The sequence below is a fragment of the Mobula hypostoma genome, chromosome 3, assembly GCF_963921235.1.
Source record: "Mobula hypostoma chromosome 3, sMobHyp1.1, whole genome shotgun sequence".
In the NCBI taxonomy this organism is placed as follows: domain Eukaryota; kingdom Metazoa; phylum Chordata; class Chondrichthyes; order Myliobatiformes; family Myliobatidae; genus Mobula; species Mobula hypostoma.
In genome coordinates, this window is record NC_086099.1 from 13,059,790 (window position 1) to 13,084,909 (window position 25,120).

A 25,120-nucleotide genomic window follows, 5' to 3' on the forward strand; every position below is an offset into this window, starting at 1 on the left:
TAACCACAAGGTGACATACTGAACAACTGCATATACATAATGCAGCCACTAGGAAACATACTAAATAATGGCATGTATATAAGTAGTTATAAAAACAATATAACCAGTTTATTATTGTTAAGCTGCAATGAAAATAACAATTAAACAGTCTAATCCAACAGTAGGTTCATGCTCTCAATTAAGATTGATTCCAGTTAAATACCCCAAGCATTATTTATCTCAATTACCAGACAACAGTGGCTGCAGTATGCTCCATCGACAAACTACAGTACCCTGCAATGACTTGCCCTGGATATACCTACAGCATCTCCTAAACATATAGCATCTAACACAAAGAAAGTTCTGGGCAGCAGGGACACGAGGCACCATCACCTGCAGGCTTCCCTCCAAGCTGCACACTATCTTGACTCGAAAATATATTGCTGGTCTCTGGGCCTGAATCCTGGAAATTCCTCTTCGACGCACTGAAGTAATACCTTATGAGAAGGACAGCAGCAATTTGACAAATCAAGTCATCACCACCATAGATTCTGGCCTTGCCAGGAATTCCAAACCCTCTGAATGAATGAAGAACAAAAATTGCCTGTCATGAAGTTAAAATAATTACCCTATAGTTACTGTGTTCAGAAGTTCAAAATTTAAAATAAATTTATTATCAAAGTACATATATACACCCCTGAGATTCATTTTCATGTAGCCAATCCCAGTGTATACAAGAATCACAATATAATCAATGAAAGACCACAGCAGACAACAACCAATGTGTAAAAAAAAACAAACTACAAATACAAAAAACAACAAGAAAAAGAAGAAATAATCATCTCTGTAACACACGGCAAATGCTGGAGGAACTCAACAAGTCAGGCAGCATCAATGGAAATTAATAGATAGTGATGTTTCAGGCTGAGACCTTTCATCAGGGCTGAGAAGGAGGCTAGGTGGAAGGCGATAGGTGAAGCCAGGTAGGTGCGAAAGATGAAAGCTAGAGGAGAAGGAATCTGATAGGAGAGGAGAATGGACCATAGGAAAAGGGGAAGCAGGAGGGAACACAGGGAAGTAATAGGCAGATGAGAATAGGTAAAAGGTCAGAGTGGAGAACAGAAGCAGGGTGGAGTGGGAAGCTTTGTTTACTGAAAGGAAAAATCGATATTCATGCCATGAGATTAGAGGCTACCCAGATGGAATATAAGGTGTTGCTCCTCCATCCTGAGGGTGACCTCATTTTGGCACTAGAGGAGACCATGGACTGACACGTCAGAATGGGATATCCATTCAGAGTTGTGGATAACTTCACTTACTGGAGCTTTGAACTGATCCAACAACCTTTGGACTCATGTTCTCAATATTATTTACTTATTTAATTTTTTTTATTAGCACTGTTTGTCTTCCTTTGCTCATTGGTCTTTGTGTGTAATTTTTCACTGATTTTCTTGTACTTCTTTGTTCTAATGTGAACGCCCACAAGAAAATGAGTCTCAAGGTTGTATATGGTGATATATACATACTTTAATAATAAGTATACTTTGCACTTTGAGCCTCTTTTGATCCTTTGTTGCCCTATCACTCTTTGTATTCTTATGGAAAAAAATTCTTATCACAAAAATTGCATGACATTGATGGTTTTGTTTATTTAAAATTTGGCTTTACTGCCCAGAAGGTGAGGACTGCACAGAATTGAAGTTTGCAGTATCATCAATGAAAATGGATATCCCACATCAGGAAACAATAAAGTAATTACTTTTCATTAGATTGTTGTGGAATACATCTATCGAGTGTTACTTGGGAATAATGCACAGTGGGGAATATCTGGTGCCTTTTTCTTTGTGGATATATAGAATACTTTAAGTGTGTAAATTTTTCTAATTGGGAAATGTGACACATTATGCAAGTATAATTAAATTAAGCAGTTGTGCAGAGCAAGAATGGTTTAGCAGTGTCAGCAGAACTCTAGATTTAAACCACTCTACTGCATATTACCACATTATTATTTCACATCAGAATGCAAGCATTTCACTTGGCAGTTAGCTCAGTCAATTCACCAGTTTTTGCAGCTTTTCCTGTTAAAATCCTGGTCTCATGCATTTACTGACCAGAGGAATAACTGAACTTCTGCATTGGAAACACTTGATTTTCTTTGAAATTATTAAATGCGCCAATCAATAAGAGTAGTGGAGAGAAGAAAATAAATGATTATTCAAGAACTGAATGCTTCTAATATTGTATAATCCCAGAAATGAAAGGGTTTAGGAACGAGGAGCGATTGATGGCTCTGGGCCTATACTCACTGGAGTTTAGAAGAATGAAGGGGGATCTCTTTGAAACCTATTCAGTATTGAAAGGCCCAGATAGAGTGGACGTGGAGAGGATGTTTCCTATAGCGGTGGAGTCTGGGACCAGAGGGCACAGCCTCAGAATAGAACATTCCTTTAGAACAGAGATGAGCAGGAATTTCTGTAGGGAGAGGGTGATGAATCTAAAGAATTTATGGCCACTGACATTGGGTATATTTAAAGGGGAGGTTAATAAGTTTTTGATTGGTAAGGTTGTCAAAGACTGCTGGGAGAAAGCAGGAGAATGGGATTGAGAGGGATAATAAATGGAATGGCAAGAGCAAGCTTGATAGACCGAATAGCCTATTTATGCATCTTTGTCTCATAGTCTTATAATGAGATGTGTTTTCCATCTACTTCATCAAGCTTTCGGTAGTATTAGGTAATTTTTTTTCTCTGTGACAATTTGGTGATTTTCCACTATATTACAAGGTTAGAGTACACAGAGTTAGGGTAATATACTAATATGGATTAAGAATTGATTATGGATAGGAAAAAAAAGGGAAACAAATCTAATGTTGGCTCGCTGTACCTGAAGTTGTACCTTCTACCCACCCTCCATAACAACAGTTTAGCTGAGGGAGGAAAATGTCCCTTTATATTCTCCTCCCAATTGACTGACTATGCAGAGTCAGTTGAGAGGAGAATATAACGGGGCGTTAAAGCAAGGGGATTGAGCAACAACATAGCAGATGCAACATAATGTTCAAAGTCAAAGGACTACCCTGAGATTTATTTTCTGGCAGGCATTCACAGTAGGACAAAGAATACAATAGAATCAATGAAAAACTACACACAATGACTGACAAGCAACCAATGTGTAAATGAAGGCAAACAGTGCAAATGCAAAAATAAATAAATAAATAAATTGTTGAGTCCTTGAAAATGAGTCCATAGGTTGTGTTCGGTAATCAGTTCAAAACTGAGGTGAGTGAAGTTATCCACACTAGTTCAGGAACCTGATGGTTGTAGGGCAATAACTGTTCTTGAACTTGGTGGTGTGTGACCATAGAACCATAGAACATTACAGCACAGAAACAGGCCTTTCGGCCCTTCTTGGCTGTGCCGAACCATTTTTCTGCCTAATCCCACTGACCTGCACCTGGACCATATCCCTCCATACACCTCTCATCCATGTACCCGTCCAAGTTTTTCTTAAATGTTAAAAGTGAGCCTGCATTTACCACTTCATTTGGCAGCTCATTCCACACTTCCACCACTCTCTGTGTGAAGAAGCCGTACCCCCCCATGTTCCCTTTAAACTTTTCCCTCTTCACCCTTAACCCATGTCCTCTGTTTTTTTTTCTCCCCTAGCCTCAGTAGAAAAAGCCTGCTTGCATTCACTCTTATCTATACCCATCATAATTTTATATACCTCTATCAAATCTCCCCTCATTTTTCTACGCTCCAGGGAATTAAGTCCTAACCTATTCAACCTTTCTCTGTAACTCAGTTTCTCAAGTCCCGGCAACATCCTTGTAAACCTTCTCTGCACTCTTTCAACCTTATTAATATCCTTCCTGTAATTTGGTGACCAAAACTGTGCAGAATACTCCAAATTCGGCCTCACCAGTGCCTTATACAACCTCACCATAACATTCCAACTCTTATACTCAATACTTTGATTTATAAAGGCTCTCTTTACGACCCTATCTACCTGTGACACCCCTTTTAGGGAATTTTGTATCTGTATTCCCAGATCCCCCTGTTCTACTGCACTCCTCAGTGCCTTACCATTTACCTTGTATGTTCTACCTTGGTTTGTCCTTCCAAAATGCAATACCTCACACTTGTCTGTATTAAACTCCATCTGCCATTTTTCAGCCCATTTTTCCAGCTGGTCCAAATCCCTCTGCAAGCTTTGAAAACCTTCCTCACTGTCCACTACATCTCCAATCTTTGTATCATCAGCAAATTTGCTGATCCAATTTACCACATTATCATCCAGATCATTGATATAGATGACAAATAACAATGGACCCAGCACTGATCCCTGTGGCACACCACTAGTCACAGGCCTCCACTCAGAGAAGCAATCCTCCACTACCACTCTCTGGCTTCTTCCATTGAGTCAATGTCTAATCCAATTTACTACCTCTCCATGTATACCTAGCGACTGAATCTTCCTAACTAACCTCCCATGTGGGACATTGTCAAAGGCCTGACTGAAGTCCATGTAGACAACATCCACCACCTTCCCTTCATCCACTTTCCTGATAACTTCCTTGAAAAACTCCAACAGATTGGTCAAACACGACCTACCACGCACAAAGCCATGTTAACTCTCCCTAATAAGCCCCTGTCTATCCAAATACTTGTAGAACCTATCTCTTAGTACTCCTTCTAATAATTTACCTACTACCGACGTCAAACTTACTGGCCTATAATTTCCTGGATTACTTTTAGAGCCTTTTTTAAATAATGGAACAACATGATCTATCCTCCAATCCTCCAGCACCTCACCCATAGATACTGACATTTTAAATATACCTGCCAGGGCCCCTGCACTTTCAACACTAGTCTCCTTCAAGGTTCAAGGGAATACCCTGTCAGGTCCTAGGGATTTATCTACTCTGATTTGCCTCAAGATAGCAAGCACCTCCTCCTCTTCAATTTGTATAGGTTCCATGACCTCACTACTTGTTTGCCTTATTTCCATAGACTCCATGCCAGTTTCCTTATTAAATACAGACGCAAAAAACCCCATTTAAGATCTCCCCCATTTCTTTTGGTTCCATACATAGCCAACCACTCTGATCTTCAAGAGGACCAATTTTATCACTTACTATCCTTTTGCTCTTAATATACACGTAGAAGCTCTTTGGTTTATCCTTCACCTTGAGTGCCAAAGCAACCCCATTTCTTCTTTTAGCCCTCCTGATTTCTTTCTTAAGTTTTTTTGCACTTTAAGCACCTTATTTGCTCCCTGTTTCCTGTACATGTCATACATCTCTCTCTCCTTCTTTATCAGAGTTCCAATATCCCTTGAGAACCAAGATTCCTTATTCTTATTTACTTTGCCTTTAATCCTGAGAGGAACATACAAACTCTGCATTCTCAAAATTTCTCCTTTGAAGACTTCCCACTTACCAATCACATCCTTGCTGGAGAACAACCTGACCCAATCCACGCTTTTTAGATCCTTTCTCATTTCTTCAAATTTGGTCTTTTTCCAGTTTAGAACCGCAACTCGAGGACCAGATCTATCTTTATCCATAATCAAGTTGAAACTAATGGCATTATGATCACTGGAACCAAAGTGTTCCCCTGCACACATCCATCACCTGTCCTAACTTGTTTCCTAATAGGAGATCTAATATTGCATATAGCACACAAGCAGGTCCTTTGATGTCCATATTCCTACATTCATCCTGATAGAAACATCGAAAACCTACAGCACAATACAGGCCCTTCAGTCCACAAAGTTGTGCTGAACATGTCCTTACCTTAGAAATTACTAGACTTCCCCATAGCCCTCTATTTTTCTAAGCTCCATGTACCTATCCAAAAGTCTCTTTAAAAGATCCTATCGTATCTGCCTCCACCAACGTTGCCGGCAGCCCATTCCACACACTCACCACTCACTGAGTAAAAAACTTACCCCTGACATCTCCTCTGTACCTACTCCCCAGCACCTTAAACCTGTGTGCTCTTGTGGCAACCACTTCAGCCCTGGGAATGTCTCTTAAAAGTCCCTAATGTTAAAAACATTAAAACTTGAAAAAGGTCTTGCATTACATGTCAGACCGGATACAAGGAGATAGTTGCCCTTGATGGACAGTCTAAAATTGGATGACAGTGGGGCAGAGATTACGACTTCAGGATAAGGGGGAGGATACTTTGGAAAAAGTAGAAATGTCTTCAAATAGAGGTTTGTGAAAAAATTTCAGATTCAAAAGATTGTCAAGTGTCCAGTTGTTCCTAGTGTTTGTGTTCTTATTTCATGACTTAAGCCTGCTACCCTCGATACATGACTAGTGAATGAAGAAGGCAACTTTTAGAGTTACATGATGGGGACAGGAGGATCCTTTTGTGGAGAATAAACTAACCTCTTCAGAAGTCGATGCCTCAAAAAGGTGACATTTGTCATTAAGGACCCAATTACCCAGTACAGTGCTACGGAGAGAAAGAGAGAGCTCAAGAGGCTAAGACTTTTGCACGGTGCTGCAGTAATTTTATGTTTTGCGTTGTAATGCTGCTGCAGAAAAAAATCATGACATTTGTGAGTAATGACAAACCTGATTCTGATATGGAAATCTGTTGTGGACTGAGAATGGGAAGGGGGCAAGGAGAGGGAAATCATGGTTGGGAAAGGGGAAGGGAGAGAGGAGAGAACGGAAAACACCAGAGAGAAATTCTGTAATGATCAATAAATTATTTGTTTGGAATCAAAGGACCTTGCCTGATGTCTCAGGGGGCTGGGTGTGTCTGCACCCATGCCACCCCCAGCCCTGGCATTTCTTCCCACACCCCTCCCGCTATGCTCCATCCTCACCATTCCCAACATCCTTTGCTCCTGCTAGATTTACAAGCTCACTCTCTGCCCGACATTGACAAATACAGTACAGTGCAAAAGTCTTAATCACCCTATCTATATACTGTATATGTGTGCCTAAGACTTTTGCACAGTACTGTATATCTTATTGTAATTTAGTTATTTTTATTTATTACACTGTACTTTTGCCACAAAACAACAAGTTTCACAATAAATGCCAGTGATATTAAACCTGGTTCTTAATCTGATTCTGAGCATACAGTAATTATTTGTAGCAAATGGCTTATTACTCCACTCTGCGTTCTTTGTACTTCATATAAAATGATTAACACAGATAAAAGCATTATCTTCCCTTGGTTTGTATAAGTATTTGGCCATTACTGTTTTATTTTGATATTCAGTAGTTAAGTAAATACTTCCATTTAAAAATTGGTTTGTTAACCATTAATAAAAATTTTGAACGTCTATTTCCACATCATTGTTTTATGCGGTCATTACTGTGGCACCGCATGAAGCAGTCAGGAGTAGAGTCAGAAATAAGTTTCACAGAAATAAATGAAATAGAATAAAATAAATTATGAAGGATAGATGGTAAGAAGGAGGGGAAAATGAAATAAAATAAACTGTAAACCTATATTTGGGAAAATATATTCTGGAAACTAATATTATTTTTTAATTTAGCAACTTATTTAATAAAGTCTTAAGGCTCTTTGATTGTAGAGCTGGAGTACCAGAATGAAGTGTAGCTCTACAATACAATTAAAAAAAAACTGCAAAATCTATCTGGTAAATGAAGGCTATTATTAGGAGGGAAGCCCATATATTTAATGAATATAATCATAAGATGGGTTAAGATGAAGTCATTCTTAATTATTTTCCTCTCGTTGCTGATCTGAAGTATCTGTAAAATTAACAGCCTCACATGAAAGATAAATTCTGCATATATCACTTGAGGCGGCAGCTATAATAGTTAATGCTGTAATTTATTTAAAATGTGATGTATATATAGACGGTACCCAATGAACTTTTGGAATTCAGATTTATTCTTCAAGTGAGGGTGACCTCCTAAGTCATGCGTGACAAAGTCATGTGAAATATCAAGGTCTTCCTCTTAAAAGCAGGTAATGCTGTATTCTTCTGCTCATTGTTAACTCATATTGTTTAAGAATTTTTAGAAATTGGAAGAATTTCATTTTATTTTATTTATAGATACAGCACATTAACAGGCCCTTCTGCCCTATGAACCTATTCTGCCCAAATACACCTACATGATCAGTTAACCTACCAACCCATACAATGTGGAAAGAAACCAGAGCTCCCACATGGTCACAGGGAGAACTTGCAACTCTTTACAAAGGCTCAAAAAGGTCAAAGGTTTAAAGGTTTATTTTATTATCAAAATATGTATGCAGAATACAACTCTGAAATTGGTCTTCTCCAGATAGCCATAGAATACAGAAAATCATATTTGAAAGAAAGAAATCAATTCCCCCCACATGAAAAGGCAAAGAAACAAAAACTTGCAAACTCCAAACACCCCCACCCTGCCTCGCAAAAAACTAACAGATTACCCAGACCTCCAGCCCACCAATCAGCAATAAAAAAAAGGGTGGGAACACAAAAAACAACACAGAACTGAAAAAGACCAATTTCAACTGCAGTTAGTTTGAACTACAGTCGAAAACATAAATCTTTGAACTTCGAAAACATTTCCGAGAGCATTGGGACCCAACGGCTCCTTTGAGGGCATGACTCGAACCAGCAGCCATCCACTGCTTGCTCTCCTCTGCATTTGCCTCAACATTTCAATTTTCCTCTATGCTTCAATCAGTGAGAAATGTAGTTTATCATGGCCCTTCATCTCTTCTCTGAGTTCCTCCTCTTGGTAGCTCATGCTCACATTTCTGCCCTGGAGTTTTCTCAGGGACAGCAGGGTGCTGGCTTACTCGATCGAACTACAGACTGTAAGTCACAGGCTCCTACAGTTTCAAAAAGAAAATTAAGGTGAAAAGAATAAGTAGGAGACGTAGAAAAGTTTAAATGATTGACTCTCTGGAAGTTATTGCCCAAGGAATTGTTGTTCACTGGCAGCATCTTGACTGGAATACAGCAACAGGAATTAAACACAGGTGGCTGGTGGTGTAATAGCATTAAGCTAACTGCTATATTACTGTGCTGCTCCAAAGCCTCCTTACCCTTTCAATTTTAGCATCAAAAACTCCACTCCTTAATCTTCTTGGCCTTTTACCACACCATCTCTCTCCTCTGTGATTATGAGGTATGCAAGATGATAAGAGGCATAGACAGAGTGGATGGCCAGAGTCTTTTTCCCAGTGTGGAAATGACTAATACCTGTACAAGGGGGCATCATTTTAAGTCTTTGGAGGAAAGTAGAGAAGGATGTCAGAGGTATGGTTTTTACACAGAGTGGTGAGTGTTTCAAATGCTCTTCCAAGGGTGGTGGTAGAGGCCGATACACTAGGGACATTTAAGGGACTCTTAGATAGGCAAATGGATGATAGGGAAATAGAGGACTATGGGGAAGATAAGGGTTAGATCGATCTTGGAGTAAGCTAATGGGTCGGCACAACATTGTGGGCCAAGTGGCCTGTACAGTGCTACAGTGGTTCATTATTATCACTTGTACCAAGATAAAGTGAACACAATGTCTTGTGTAGTGTTCATACAGATCAGATCATTAACAGTGTATTGAAGTAGTACAGAGTAAAACAAAATGAAAAATATCAATCTTAATACACATTACCTGTTTTATAGAAGCGAAATAATAATTGGAGCATATACATGGGATTAGGATGAAACATAAAATATCAGAAATTAAAATATTAGATTAGATTAGATTAGATTAGATTAGATTCAACCTTACTGGCATTGTGCCGAGTACAGATACAAAGCCAATGAAATGCAGTTAGCATCTGACCAGAAATGCAAAGAATAGTGTTATTTATAAAATAACTGCGAATAAAAAGTAAGTGCTACAGCACACAAATATATAAGTACTGAGACAGTACAATATGGGTGCAATACTGCTCAGCGCTGTGATGTGAGGTTCAGCAGGGTCACAGCCTCAGGGAAGAAGCTCTTCCTGTGCCTGCTGGTGCGGGAGCGGAGGCTCCTGTAGCGCCTACCGGATGGGAGGAGAGTAAAAAGTCCATGGTTAGGGTGAGATGCATCCTTGATAATGCTTTTTGCCCTGCCCAGGCAGCGTTCATGGTAGATGGTATATTTTGGAACTTTTAATCTTTGAGGGAATAATTATCTATGTTTATAAAATTAGTGTTTCAGCACCAAAGAAGCTATCCAGCTTTAGTTAGAATTTAGTACACAGTTATACACTCAGTTACACATTATTCAACAAGGTCCAACACACACATGCACACCAGCAGTGAAGATGGTATGTGACAAGTTGAAGCTTGTGTCAGATTTTTGATTTTACATCTGAAAAAAAAAGCCACACCACAGCCTGTGGGTGAGCAGGATATCACTGATTTCCTCATTTATCAGAGATTGCTTTTCATTTTACACAGTAATGGTAGCTTTACCATTGTCACTGCTGGAAATTCCAGTCCATTATAGTATTTAGGCATTGTGGTTTGGTGCTGTTGAGCTGTCTCTCAAAATGCATCAACTCCATTAATTCAAGGTTCAAGGTTGTTTGATGTCATTTCTAGTACACAAGTGTAAAGGAGAACAAAATAATTGTTACTGCAGATCTGAGGTAGAAAAAGATTAACATGAAATAAAGAACACAGTAATAATAATTCTATTTATTTATTGAGATATAGCACAGAATTGGCCCTTTGAGCCATACCGTCCAGCAACCCCAGATTTAACCCTAACCTAATCATGGCACAATTTACAATGACCAATTAACCTACTTCTGGTACGTCTTTGGACTGTGGGAGAAAACCCACGTAGTCACAGAGGGGTACATACAAACCCCTTACAGACAGCGGTGGGAAATGAACCCAGGTCACTCTAACTGTAAGTTATTATGCTAACTACTATGCTACTATGCTGCCCTAGTAAAACACAATTGATGTCAAAAGTTTGTTTAATTTATTATTACTACACATTTTTTTCTCAGTGCATGTGACAATAATAATCCAATTCCAATTTCAATGTCCTTATCCATTTCCCTACCATTCTTATCCTACCAAATACAATTCCTTGTTTGTGCCTCAGCGAAAGTAAAGTCAAAGTAAAATCTATTATCAGAGTACACAGATGTCACCACTTGCAACTCTGAGATTCTTTTTCTGTGGACATACTTAGAAAATCTATTGAACAGTAGCTGTAAACAGGATCGATGGCCAACAAACTGCAAATGCGGATAAATAAATAGCAAAGATATTCTTGCAGTCCTGATGAAGGGACTCAGCCTGAAACCTTGACTGTTTATTCCTCCCCTTAAATCTGCCTGACCTGCTGAGTTCCTCCAGTATTTTGTGTGTGTTGCTCTGGATTTCCAGCATCTGCAGAATACTTGTGTCACTATATTCTTGCATAGCCCATAAACAATTGCATGTTTAATCTTATCTAGCACTTTTATTTTGTATACATTTCTCTATTTTAAAACAAAACCTTCCTTTGAAAAACTTGGATTCAACTATTGTGTCTGCTGAGAACACACCTGTGAAATTGAAAAAATTTGAAGTTTGAAAGTGCAATCTGTGTACTCTGTCTTTTCCTCCTTCACCTTACTGCATGGAAAGTAATCTATTTCTAGCAGTTTCTTTACTGACTGGAAACATCATTATTTGATCAATTTTATAAATATCCTTAAGGTGATAATGTTTCCTGTGTATGTAAAGCATCAGGAAACAAATATATTACTAAACACCTTGCAGGGATCCAATACTTTTTTTTGTCTTAGAACTTGTAAAATACTTGGAAATGTTTTTCTTATTAATTTGTAACTAGATTTAGATAGAAAATGATGTATTACATCCTGGAAGCTTACCGTATGAGAGAGAGGCTACGGGGAAGCCATTGGAATAGCAGATGTATTATGAAGCGTGCGCCTTGCCCTCTTGCTGGCCTGCTGTGCTGTTCCCTTTGTGCCTGATTTACCATGTACACAATAAAAGCATGCAGCTGCCTTGCTTCTGTCTGCGATGTTAAGCATGCTTCACAAGAGAGCTTTTATGTTGAGCTCGTGGCTTTTTTTTAATTTCAATTCGCATTTATTGACTAGAAAAACAGCAGGCTGTGTTCATCAGTTTATGTGCATTGACTGAAACGAAATTCAGCACCCTGCCCTGCCACAGCATTAGGGATAATCCCCCTAGAATCCACTGCATTAAGCGTGCTGCGTGGAACTGCCTACACATGTGGCTAATCAGAGTTTTGTTAGCTTCCGTTAAGAATAAGGGGGACACTCTTCATCTCTCTGTCTTTAAAAGAATACATCGTGCAAATTATTTTCTTAATGTTTTTTTCCCGAGATGTACCTCAGAAATGTATTAAAGATGCAGTAATTCTGAAATGTACTCCATCATGGTCATTAAAAGTCCTTGTAAATGCTAGATTTTTACTTGTTGGACTTTAAATGATAGCTCATTAATTCTGTTTTATGCAATGGTCTCCTTCAGCTAATCAATTATTGTGCCGTACTGCATGTTACTGGGCTGGATGCAGGTTATTTGTCATGTACATGATCACTTTCTTTCACTATTATGAACAAGTCCAATATTTTTAAATCTTATTTTTAACATGGGTGGAAGTGACCTTTCTTTCAAGAAAAGGCCCTGATTCTTAATTTGACTGAAATTACTATAATTTATAATGTTCAAAGTAAATTTATTAGCAAACTACGTATATGTCACCATTTACAACCCTGAGATTCATTTCTTTGCGGGCATACTCAATCCATAGAATAATAACTATAGCAGAATCAATAAAAGATTGCACTAACTTGGGTGTTCAACCAGTGCAGAAAAGACAGCAAACCGTGCAAATACAAAAAGAAAGAAATAACAATAATAATAATAAAAAATCATCAATAAATGTCAAGAACATGAGATGAAGAAAGTGAGTCCATTGGTTGTGGGAGCAGTTCAATGGGGGGGCAAGTGAAGTTGAGTGAAGTTATCCCCTTTGATTCAGCAGCCTGATGGTTGAGAAATAATAACTGTTCCTGAACCTGGTGGTGTAAACCTAAGGTTTCTGTACCTTCTTCCTAATGGCAGCAGTGAGAAGAAAACATGTCCTGGGTAGTGGGGGTCCCTGATGTTCAGTGCTGCTTTACTGCGACAGCATTTCGTGTAGATGTGCTCAGTGGTGGGGAGGCTTTTATTCATGATGGATGGGGCGTGTCTACTACTTTTAGTTGGATTTTCCATTCAAGGGTATTGGTATTTCCACACCAGGCTGTGATGCAGCCTGTCAGTATACCGTCCACTACCCTGAGGAAGTAGAGGAGGTGCCATGCTTTCTTTGTAATTGCACTTACGTGTTCTGAAATAATAACACTGAGGAATTTAAAGTTGCTAACCCTCTCCACCTCTGATCCTCCGATGAGGACTGGCTCATGGACCTCTGGTTTCCTTCTCCTGAAGTCAATAATCAGCTCCTTGGCCTTGCTGACATTGAATAAGAGGTTGTTGCACAACTCAGCCAGAATTTCAATCTCCCTCCTATATGCTGTTTCATCACCACCTTTGATTCAGCCTACAAATCAGAATCAGGTTTAATATCACCAGCCTACGTTGTGAAATTTGTTGTTTTTCCATATCTGGAAATATAGAATTGAAGCTGTGTGTTAAACGAGCAGGAGCTAAGTACACAGCCTTGTGGTATTAATGGTGATGTTTTTTCACAAGGTATGGCACACATGATTAAAGATGGAGTTCATGTTTATGTTCATGAGGAGATCTGCTTGCATTTCATTTGAAGTTTTTTAAGGACTGGAGCATTATTATTAGGAATTGAAAGTGTCCACAATGTGTTTGAGATGTGGGAGGGTTTGATTCTTAGACAGAGTTCCCAGTCCTGTTGTTCCACCCATCAATCCTTGTGAATGTTAGGAGCTACTGGTACCGTTGTGACAAGTGAATTGACAAACTTGCAGTGTTGAGTGCCAATATCAACTATGTTCATAAAAATCTCCTGAAGATTTTTTTGGAGAATTTGTACTATGATGTAATTTGTAATTTGTCATCCGAGTCACTGAATAAAATACTTGCTGCTGATTAATCAAGCTGAAAAAAATACATTTCTTTAAGTAGTAGCCTGAGACATTTTGATTTAGGGGTAAGGCATTTAGAGATCTGAGGAAGATGACATACCCAGCGTGTGGTAGGCTGGGCTGGGAAGAGTTCCTACCTCTTGCTATAGAATCCATAGCAAACAAATTGGCTCAGAGTTTGGAAGCAGAGGGTGGCAGTTGAAGGTTGTTTCTTGAAATGGAGGCCAGTGGTATGTCGCAAGGGTTGGTGTTGGGACCCTTGTTATTTGTTACTTATATAAATGATTTGAATGTGATTGCACAAGACTTGATCAGTAAGTTTGCAGGTAACACAAAATTAAAAGCTATTGATAGTGAAGAAAGTAATTGTAGAATATTGTAGCTACAATTGTAGTTGTACCAGTAATATTAGTACCATGGAACCATGCCTTCAGAAGCAGAATCCTACCAAGTTGGTCAGAAGTGAAAAGACGTCTGGAAGCATCGTTGTGGTCAATCTCACCATAGACTCCACCCAAGATGAGAAGTGTGAGGAGGGATAATTTACCCCTGTCACAAATACATTGGATCTCAATTGGTGATTCTTAAGTACTGTAATAAGATACAAGTTGCGTTCAGTATTAGGACACACTTGATGTGTGTGTGATAATGGTTGTATTAATGAAATAATTTTATTAAAACAAAGGGTTTTGTTATCATTTATTTCTGTTTAAACTGCAAAAAGATTGTATTATTAACAAATGTTATTGTAACACAGTTGAGGAAAAAAGCATTCTGTATTAATCTAAAATATTTACCTATTTTAAATAAATTTTGGGGCCACCAAAGTAGAAGTTAGCATGATGCAAGTACAGCTTGGAGTGTCTGAGTTCAATTCCAGTGTCCTCTGTAAGGAGTTGGTAAGTTCCTTCCTGTGTCTGCGTGGGTTTCCTCCAGGTGCTCCCACAGTCCAAAGACATAGTGGTTAGTAGGTTAATTGGTCATTACAAATTGTCCTGTGATTAGGTTAGGGTTCATTCAGTGGGTTGCCAGGCAGCTCGGATCGATGGGCCAGAAAGGCCTGATTCGTACTGTATCTCCAAATAAATATAAAACAACTATTCAGGTTCTAAGAATTCGGCTGGATATTCACTAATACAATACACTAATTTATTACTGATTTGCTTTTTGATAAGCAGAGTCCTGCATTTAGTAATGTATAATTTTAACTTTGTAGGTGAACCAGGGACCCACAGATCTTAATCAAACTCCATTGTTGTACTGCACTATTTTCAAAGTTAGATTCCATTGACTTGAAAGTGCATTATGAACTAATGATCTTTTCAGTCTGTGATTCTCAATGTGTCTTTTCCCTTCTTCGCTCCTGTTTGATCCTGCTTAGCATCACAGTGGGACTGCCACTCACCCCGGCAGCTGACTCCGCCCGTTCAGCGCGTCACGCCCTGTCACTCATTGCTACAGCCAGACCACCAGCCTTCATCACTACCATTGCACGTGAGGTGAGTCATTCTGCTGTGTCCTAAGCAGTTCTTATATTCTCTCTTCAGTGGCAAACCTTCAAGGTGTCTGGGAGAATCATGTTTAATTTATTTTACCTAACAATATGCTTGGCTGAGAGAAAAAATTATGTTAGCTTTAAGAATTTCTTAAGATTACTTTACTCACCAAATAGAATATGAAACAAGATCACGCTGACACAGGTATCTTGGATTTCTGTTTTGTATTTGTGTTTATGGTTTGGAGCAAAGAAAATGAATCACATACTAAAGCAAACAGCACACACTGAACCTGTAGGTAAGTGTTCTGAACATAAAGCTGATGAAAAGGAAAAAGCACTCAAGGTTCTCTTCGAAGAGTAGAAAATAAACAGCAGGCTTTTGAGAATAATTCCTGACTTAAAAAAATAATTCTTCACTTTTTAAAATTTCTAATGCATAAATATTTATCATTTCATTCTCCATCTGTTTCATTACTCAAGTTTGTTTATTGTCATTTTAACCGTACACAAGGTGCACAACACAGTATGTATAACTCATACACAACACATAAGTTAATAGAGTGGATTCCAGTTAATTGGACCATCAGTTAATTTGGGCAGCTGCTTATTTGGGTCAAAAATTGATCAAGAAAATAGCCTTCGTTTATTTGGGACACTATGTTCCTTAGTAGGGACAGGAGACTGTTGCTGAACAGTTTCTAACTGGTGTCAGTCGTATGCGGCCATTAGACTCTACACCATGCTTAAATAGTTCTTAAATAGCGTCAGTTGCGTGTATTTGTGTTCATAAAGCAGAAGACAAGTTGCATTGTGTTTGACTGCAGATTGCGGCAGCATTCATGGCTCAGGGACTTGGACATTTTTTCTGTGTGACTGTATTCTACTGCTATGTATCTTATACGTGCTTGTGATTTATATGTGCCTTGTGCTGTGTATGGGGTGCTGGTACTGTGTTTTGCACAATGGGCCTGAGTAACACTGTGTCATTCATGAGTATTCATGTATAGTTGAATGACAATTAAACTTGAAATTGAATTTGCTAGTGAAATGTTGGTGGCAGCAGATGGCGGTGAGTTGGATTGGAATGAAGCTGCCAAAGTAATGTCGCTGTAAATATCACAGCTTCAAGGCTACTCTTCCAAACAACTTTGTGAAACGTTGTTTACAAGAATTGAGTTAGATCCTCCCTTGGAAGACTTTTAAAAAAATTGTTGAGGTAATTTGTAATAAAGTTACATTTTGAATATCTACAGTTCTAGAGGTGCTTAAGGCTTTTAACAGCCCTGATCAAAGCTTGAAGATGAATTCTGTTGAGGCAGCTCTATAAAATTCTTGTTAGATCACACTGGGAGTATTTTATTTAGATCCTCAATATAGGAAGGATGTGGAAGCTTTGGAGAGAGTACAGAAGATGCTGCTTGGACTAGAGGGCATATCTTATGAGGAAAGGTTAAGCGAGCTCGGGCTTTTCTCTTTGGAGCAGAGGAGGATGAGAGGTGGCTTGATAGAGAGGTACAAAATAAGAAGAAGCATAGATCGAGTGGATAGCCAGAGACTTTTTCACAGGACAGAAATGGCTAATACAAAGGGGACATAATTTTAAGGTGCTTGGGGGAACAAATAGGGGAATGTCACAGTTCTACGAGTCTGTGGCAGCCAGTGCGATCATGTTTGCTGTTGTGTGCTGGGGCAGCAGGCTGAGGGTAGCAGACACCAACAGAATCAACAAACTCATTCGTAAGGCCAGTGATGTTGTGGGGATGGAACTGGACTCTCTCACGGTGGTGTCTGAAAAGAGGATGCTGTCTAAGTTGCATGCCATCTAGTTCAATGTCTCTCATCCACTACGTAAAGTACTGGGTGGGCACAGGAGTACATTCAGCCAGAAACTCATTCCACCGAGATGCAACACAGAGCGTCATAGGAAGTCATTCCTACCTGTGGCCATCAAACTTTACAACTCCTCCCTTGGAGGGTCAGACACCCTGAGCCAATAGGCTGGTCCTGGACTTATTTCATAATTTACTGGCATAATTTACATATTACTATTTAACTAGTTATGGTTTTATTACTATTTATTATTTATAGTGCAACTGTAACGAAAACCAATTTCCCCCGGGATCATTAAAGTATGACTATATGTTTTTTGCAAAGAGTGGTAGGTGTATGGAATGTACTGCCGGGGTGATGGTAGAGGCAGACACATTAAGGACATTTAAGAGACTCTTAGATAATCTCATAGAAGAATGGGAAATGGGGAGGGAAGGATTAGAATAATCTTGAAGCAGGTTTGAAGGTTAGCACAGTATTGTGGGCTAAAGGGCTTGTACTATGTTGAAATGTCTATGTTCTATTCCTTATGGAAACTTTCCTGGAGAGTTTCTGCACTTTGCTTGTACAGAGAACATGCCTGTTTTGGGCACTCTTCTTGGTCATACTGTCCATTTAACTCAGACCACCTGAGAGCTATATCCCACTGCTTCCTCTTGTCCCATTATCAGCGTCCATTCATGAAGGTTCAGTGCTCCCCTGCCTTTGATTGCATTGTAGGATGTTCTTCGAAAAGCTGACTGTGGAGTAGTGTAGCTGCAAGTGAAATACATGCAAATGTAAGAATCTGCACAGATTAATTGAATTCACCCATGTAAAACCTAACTGTTGACAATAATATTCCCTGAACCTTGCAACTGGCAAACTCAGTCTTTATGGACTTTCATAAATAGCTTTAGCTTAACCCATTGCATGGTTATAATATTATTAAAAGATAGTATGGGTATTTCTAGACTATTGTTTTCCATTTGGTTTCCTCCCACAGTCCAAAGATGTACCGGTTAGTAGGTTAATGGACATTGTAAATTGTCCTGTGTGCTAAATAGGTGGGTTGCTCGGAGGTGCAACTCGTTGAGCTGGAGAGGCCTTGTCCATGATGTATCTCTAAATAAATAAATTAAGTAAGATGTAAAGCCAGGTGGTGATAATTCACTGCTTTCTTCAAGCCAGTTCTGAGTCCAAAGTCAGTAGATTAACAAACTTTTAAGAGATTCTGCAGATGCTGAAATCCAGATCAAGGAGTGCTCTTTCCATGCCAGTAAGCAGAGTTGTTGAACATATAACAGTACCAATTGGCAATTTGAGCTAACAAAATGTACAGCTTCTTGCCTTGTATGGCTAAGTATTACATCATGATTTTTAAACACCATATGGTTCAAATTTTCAAATTGTTAGTACTGTTCAACTGTTTATCAAGATTCTACAAAACTCTTTGGTGCCTTGCACAGTGTACCAATTTTCTGCTGTCTTTTAATTCAATCCATATTCAAGTGCAATGTTCATTTCAGATTGATCACTATAACTGGATCCCAATACATCCCAATTTCCTATCAGCTCTTCTAATTGATTTGGCATTTTCCGAGACTTTGAAAGTGATGAACACCTTTCGCGATCAGTTACTTTTATTTATCATTATTGAGCTCCAGTGTATAAGGAACCTGAATATATCTGCAATATACACTCAGTAGCCAATTATTAGTTACACTGTACAGCTGCTCGTTAATGCAAATATCTAATCAGCCAATCATGTGGCGACAACTCAATGTATAAAAGCATGCAAACATGGTCAAGAGGTTCAATTGTTGCTCTGACCAAACATCAGAATGGGGAAAAATGTGGTCTAAGTGGCTTTGACTGTGGAATGATTCTTGGTGCCAAATGGGGTAGTTTGAATATCTCATCTCCTTGAATTTTCATGCACAACAGTCTCTATCTAGAGTTTATAGAGAATGGTGTGAAAAACAGAAAACATCCGGTGAGCAGCAGTTCTGTGGCTGAAAACACCTTGTTAATGAGGGAGATCGGGGAGAATGGACAGACTGGTTCAAGCTGACAGGAAGGTGACAGTAACTCAAATAACTATACATTACAACAGTAGCGTGCAAAACAGTATCTCTGATCACAAAATATGTCAAAGTTTAAAGTGGATGGGTTGCAGGAGCAGAAGACCACAAACATTCACTCAGACTGAACAGCGGCCTGAGTGAAACAGCATCATGTCTGGCAGAGGGAAAGGAGGCAAAGGGTGTATTAAGCAGTGCTGTAAAATACTATGTGTTAAGGATATAATGCTGAGGCTTTATAAAGCATTGGTCAAACTGCACTTGCAGTAATGTGAGCAGTTTTGGGCCCCTTATCTATGGAAAAAATGTGCTGGCATTGGAGAAGGTCCAGAGAAAATTCAAGAGACTGATTCCAGGAATGAAAAGCTTAACATATGAGGATGATTTAATGGCTCTGGGTGTGTACTCACATAGAGTTTAAAGGAATGAGGAGAGATCTCACTAAAATCTCTCCACCATTGAGCACATCTATCATCAAGGACCCTCACCACCTAGGCCATGTTCTCTTCTCACTGCTGTCATCAGAAAAACATACAGGAGCCTCAGAACCCACACAACCATGTTCAGGAACAGTTATTAGCCCTCAACTATCAGGCTTCTGAACCAGTGGGGATAGCTTCAACTTCACTCACCCCTGTTGCCACAACTTATGGACTCACTTTCAAGGTTTCTTCATCTGATGCTTTCAATATTTATTGCTTACTTATTTATTTTTCTTTTGTATTTACATAGTTTGTTGTCGTTTGCACATTGGTTGTTGTTCATATTGTTGAGTGTGTTCTTTCATTGATTCTATTGTGTTTCTTCAATTTATAGAGTATGCTCGTAAGAAAATTAATCTCAGGGTTGTATATGGTGGCATGTATGTATCTTGATAATAATATTTACTTTGAACTTTGGAATTTAAAACCTATTAAATATTGAGGAGCCTGGAACTAATTCAGAGAGGCCTAGATAGAACGGATATGGAGAGGATGTCTCCTATGGTGGGGGAATTTAGGACTAGAGGGCACAGCTTCAGAATGGAGGGATATCCATTTATATCAGAGATGAGAAAGAATTTTTTTAGTCAGAGGGTAGTGAATCTGTGGAACTCATTGCCATCGATGGCTGTGGAGACCAAGTCATTGGGTATATGTAAAGCAGAGGTTGATAGGTTTTTAATTAACCATGGTGGAATGGCGGAGAAGACTCGATGGGCCAAATGGCCTAATTCTGCTCCTACATCTTATGGATTTATGTTCAGTGACTACTTTGTTAGGTACAGGAGGTTTCTTTTTGCATTTGTGTAGCATTTTGCATTTTCCTGTGAAGCAGTTTGCCCTCGGACACAGTAAGCTCACAATGCAGACAAACCCTCTGGGCTGAAGGAGAAAGAGATAAGGTGCTTTTTTGAAATTGGAGCCTGAGTGATTTCCCTAGAAAAGCAGTAAGCAGGATACCAAGAAATCAGTAACCTGAAATGATTAACTGTAACTTGGCTCACTCTCACCTTGGCTCTGAACTGATTACACAACCTATGGGCTAACTTTCAAGGACTCTTCAACTCATGTTCTCAGTATTATTTGTTTATTTATTTATTGATTATTGTTATTTTTTTCGATGTCCGCAGTCTGTCTTTTGCACATTGGTTGTTTGTCAATCTTCGTTTGTGTGTAGTTTTTCATTGACTCTATTGAATTTCTTTGTTCTACTGTGAATGCTCACCAGAAAATGAATCTCAAGGTAGAATATAGTGATACATACTTCAATAATAAATTTACTTTAAACTTTTTTAGCTTTGAAAAGAATCCATGTGACACAAATGCTTTTGGTCCCAATCCAGAGAGATTATTGAGTAATGTTTTGTTATTGTTGAGCTCACCAGAGGAGATATAAGTTGGAGATGGAATGGAAGAAAGGGAAAAATGTAAACCATGTTGTGACACATTTTTAAAGTAAAGAGACTTACTTTCCAGAATACAATGATGCTTTCTCATGAATAAACCCATTGAAATATTTATTTTTGATCTGATTCCTCTGCAGGTCCACAGGCATACGGCTTTAGCAGCCAATACTCAGTCCCAGCCTAATGTACACACCAGCACACTGGCTCGTGCAAAGGGTGAAATACTCAGAGTGATTGAGATACTAATTGAAAAGATGCCCACAGATGTTGTGGACCTTCTTGTAGAAGTAAGTGGAGAAAGTTAAAAACTTTGCGGGTCCTATTTTTGCGAATAATAGTATATCATGCTGGGTGGCGGGTCGAAAATACATCTCTACCAAAGGAAGTGTAATCCACTCCCTCCCTCTGCTAGCCTGCAAGTCACCTTTGGGCAAGGTGTAACACCTGCTTAGCACACCCTCCCCCCAATCAGGGCCACATGAAGCCATCAGACTAGATAGTGGTTGGTTTTATGAGCAGCTGGTACATATCACAAGTGCTGGTTATATGAACACTGACACAAGGCACACGGTCTCTGAAGTGTATGGAAATGGCTGGGGTCACCTGCCTTCTAAAGACAATGCCCAGAAAAAGGCAATGGCAAACCACTTTTGTAGAAAAATTTGCAAAGAGCAATCATGTCATGAGATCATGATTGCCTACATCATACAAAATGGCACATAATGACAGTGAGTATATCTTATAAATTGAATGGTATTCCAAAAACATTTCTCCTATTCTGCCTCTTGATGCTTACACAGGGGAAAAGTCATAGAATGTTACAAAGGACCATTTGGCCCATCTAGTCCATGACACACTGTTATTTTTCCCTAGTCCCTTTGACCTGCACCGGGACCATAGCCCTCCACACCCCTCCCATCCATGTACTTTTCCAAACTTCTCTTATATTTGCAATCAAACTTGAATCCACCATTTCCACTGGCAGCTTGTTCAATGGCTGTAGTGTCGAATGAGTGAAAAAGTTCCCCTTCAGTTTCCCCTTCAATATTTCATTTTTCACCCTTTACCTGTGACCTCTCGTTCTAGTCTCACCCAACCTAGGTGGAAAAAATGCTTGCATTAACCCCTTGTAATTTAATATATCTACATCAAATCTCTGTCCTCATTCTCCAGGGAAAATGTCTTAACCTATTCAACTTTTTCCTATAAATCAGGTCCTCAAGTCCTGGCAACATCCTTGTAAATTTTCTCTGTACTCTTTTAATCTTACTGATTTCTTTCCTATAGGTAGGTGACCAGAATTGCACACAATATTCCAAATTAGGCCTCACCAATGTCTTATGCAACTTCAACATAGCATCTCAAATCCCCTTCTCGCAATTCCTCCATCTCTGCCGCATCTGCTCTCAGGATGAGGCTTTTTATTCCAGGATGAAGGAGATGTCCTCCTTTTTTAAAGAAAGGGGCTTCCCTTCTTCCACCATCAACTCTGCTCTCAAATGCATCTCTCCTATTTCACACACAACTGCTCTCACTCCATCCTCCTGCCACCCCACTAGGAATAGGGTTCCCCTCGTCCTCACCTACCACCCCACCGGCCTCCAGGTCCAACATATAATTCTCTGTAACTTCCGCCACCTCCAACGGGATCCCACCACTTAGCACATCTTTCCCTCCTCTGCTTTCCGCAGGGATCGCTCCCTACGTGACGCCCTTGTCCATTTGTCCCCCGAATCCCTTCCCACAGATCTCCCTCCTGGCACTTATCCTTGGAAGCGGAACAAGTGCTACACATGCCCTTACACTTCCTCCCTCACCACCATTCAGGGCCCCAGACAGTCCTTCCAGGTGAGGCGACATTTCACCTGTGAGTCGGCTGGGGTGATATACTGCATCCAGTGCTCCCGATGTGGCCTTCTATATATTGGCAAAACCCGATGCAGGCTGGGAGACCGTTTCACTGAACACCTACGCTCTGTCTGCCAGAGAAAACAGGATCTCCCAGTGGCCTCACATTTTAATTCCATGTCCCATTCCCATTCTGATATGTCTATCCACGGCTTCCTCTGCTGTCAAGATGAAGCCACACTCAGGTTGGAGGAACAACACCTTCTACTCTATCTGATGTCATGAACATTGACCTCTAACTTCCGTTAATGCCCCACCTCCCCTTGGTACCCCATCCGTTATTTATTTATTTATTTATTTACTTTCTCTCTCTCCTTTTTCTCCCTCTGTCCCTCTCACTGTACTCCTTGCCCATCCTCTGGGCTTCCCCCCTCCCCTTTTCTTTCTCCCTTGGCCTCCCGTCCCATGATCCTCTCATATCCCTTTTGCCAATCAACTTTCCAGCTCTTAGCTCCATCCCTCCCCCTCCTGTCTTCTCCTATCATTTCGGATCTCCCCCTCCCCCTCCCACTTTCAAATCTCTTACTACCTCTTCTTTCAGTTAGTCCTGACGAAGGGTCTCGGCCCATAACGTCGACTGTACCTCTTCCTATAGATGCTGCCTGGCCTGCTGCGTTCACCACCAACTTTGATGTGTGTTGCTTGAAATTCCAGCATCTGCAGATTTCCTCGTGTTTGTGTATCTCAAATCCTGTACTTTGATTTGTGAAGGCCAGTGTGCCAAAAGCTCTCTTTATGACCCTACCTACCTGTGACACCCTGTCAAGGAATTATGGATCTGTATTCCCAGAGGAGATGTAAAGTATGCATACAGTGTGTGCTGATGACATGAAATATGAATCTGGTAGTAAACATTGATGAGTTGAACTTCTCCATCCTGAGTGTGTTAAGTTCTCAATTGTTTTTGAGCCTTGCATATAACTGAGAGACTGTGATGGGCTAAAAGATGCACAAGAAAAATGGCAATAGAATTTGAGAGTTTACAATTATTAGTGAATTAATGACCACCTTATTTGTTACTGTAGGTTATGGATATTATCATGTATTGCCTCGAAGGGCCTTTGGTCAAGAAAAAGGGACTTCAAGAATGCTTCCCATCAATTTGTCGGTGAGTTGAGAAGGGTATTGCTACAAATGATGCCAAATAGAATCATAGAGTATTTCAGCACAGAAGTGGGCCTTTCAGCCCATCTAGCCTCTGCTAAGCTGTTATTTTGCCTAGTCCCATCTATCCACATGCGGACCCTAGACCTTCGTACCCCTACTATTCATGTGCAGTACGTATCCAGACTTTTTTTAAATGTTGCAATCAAACCCCCATTCCCATTTCAGCTGACACTCGTTCCACACTCACTCCACCCTCTGAATGAAGAAGCTACACCTCAGGTCCCCATGACATATTTCTCTTTTCTTTCGTAACCTGTGCCTTATAGTTCTGGTCATACCCAAGTTCAGTGGATAAAGCCTGCTTATATATATCTATCTATACTCCTCATAATTTAGCTTGGTCTCTGTCTAGCCACATTGACTTGCATACAGACCATAGCCCTCCGTACATCTGCCTTCCATTTAGCTATCCTGGCTTCCCTTAAATGTAACAATCGAACTCATGTCCACCACTTCCCCAGGCAGCTTGTTCCACACCAGCATCAACCTCTCAGTATAGAAGATCCCCCCTCGGATACCACTAATTTTCCTGTTTTCCACCACTGCCTCTACCCCCATCAATTCCTACAAAACAAACTTCCTCTTTTGCCTTTTACTTTGGGTACCCGAGGATAGCAACCTAGCAGGCAGTGGAGGAAGTGGACACAGATGATGAAGAACATGGCACACAATTTCACAGGCACAGTCACCGGCTTTGATACTGTTACTATATGCATGCGGGGAGATGGAGGACT

General features: G+C 39.8%; 1 protein-coding gene across 4 annotated transcripts in view; it reads left to right on the forward strand.

Moving 5' to 3' along the window:
- LOC134343857 (WD repeat-containing protein 7) overlaps positions 1 to 25,120 on the forward strand; it is a 627,641-nt gene that overhangs the window by 495,627 nt on the left and 106,894 nt on the right. For all 4 annotated transcript variants that reach the window (XM_063042658.1, XM_063042659.1, XM_063042660.1 and 1 more), the window contains 3 exons: positions 15,414 to 15,531; positions 21,449 to 21,598; positions 24,245 to 24,327. In XM_063042658.1, coding sequence (XP_062898728.1) covers positions 15,414 to 15,531; positions 21,449 to 21,598; positions 24,245 to 24,327 — 351 coding nt within the window. The remainder of the gene's footprint in view (positions 1 to 15,413; positions 15,532 to 21,448; positions 21,599 to 24,244; positions 24,328 to 25,120) is intronic.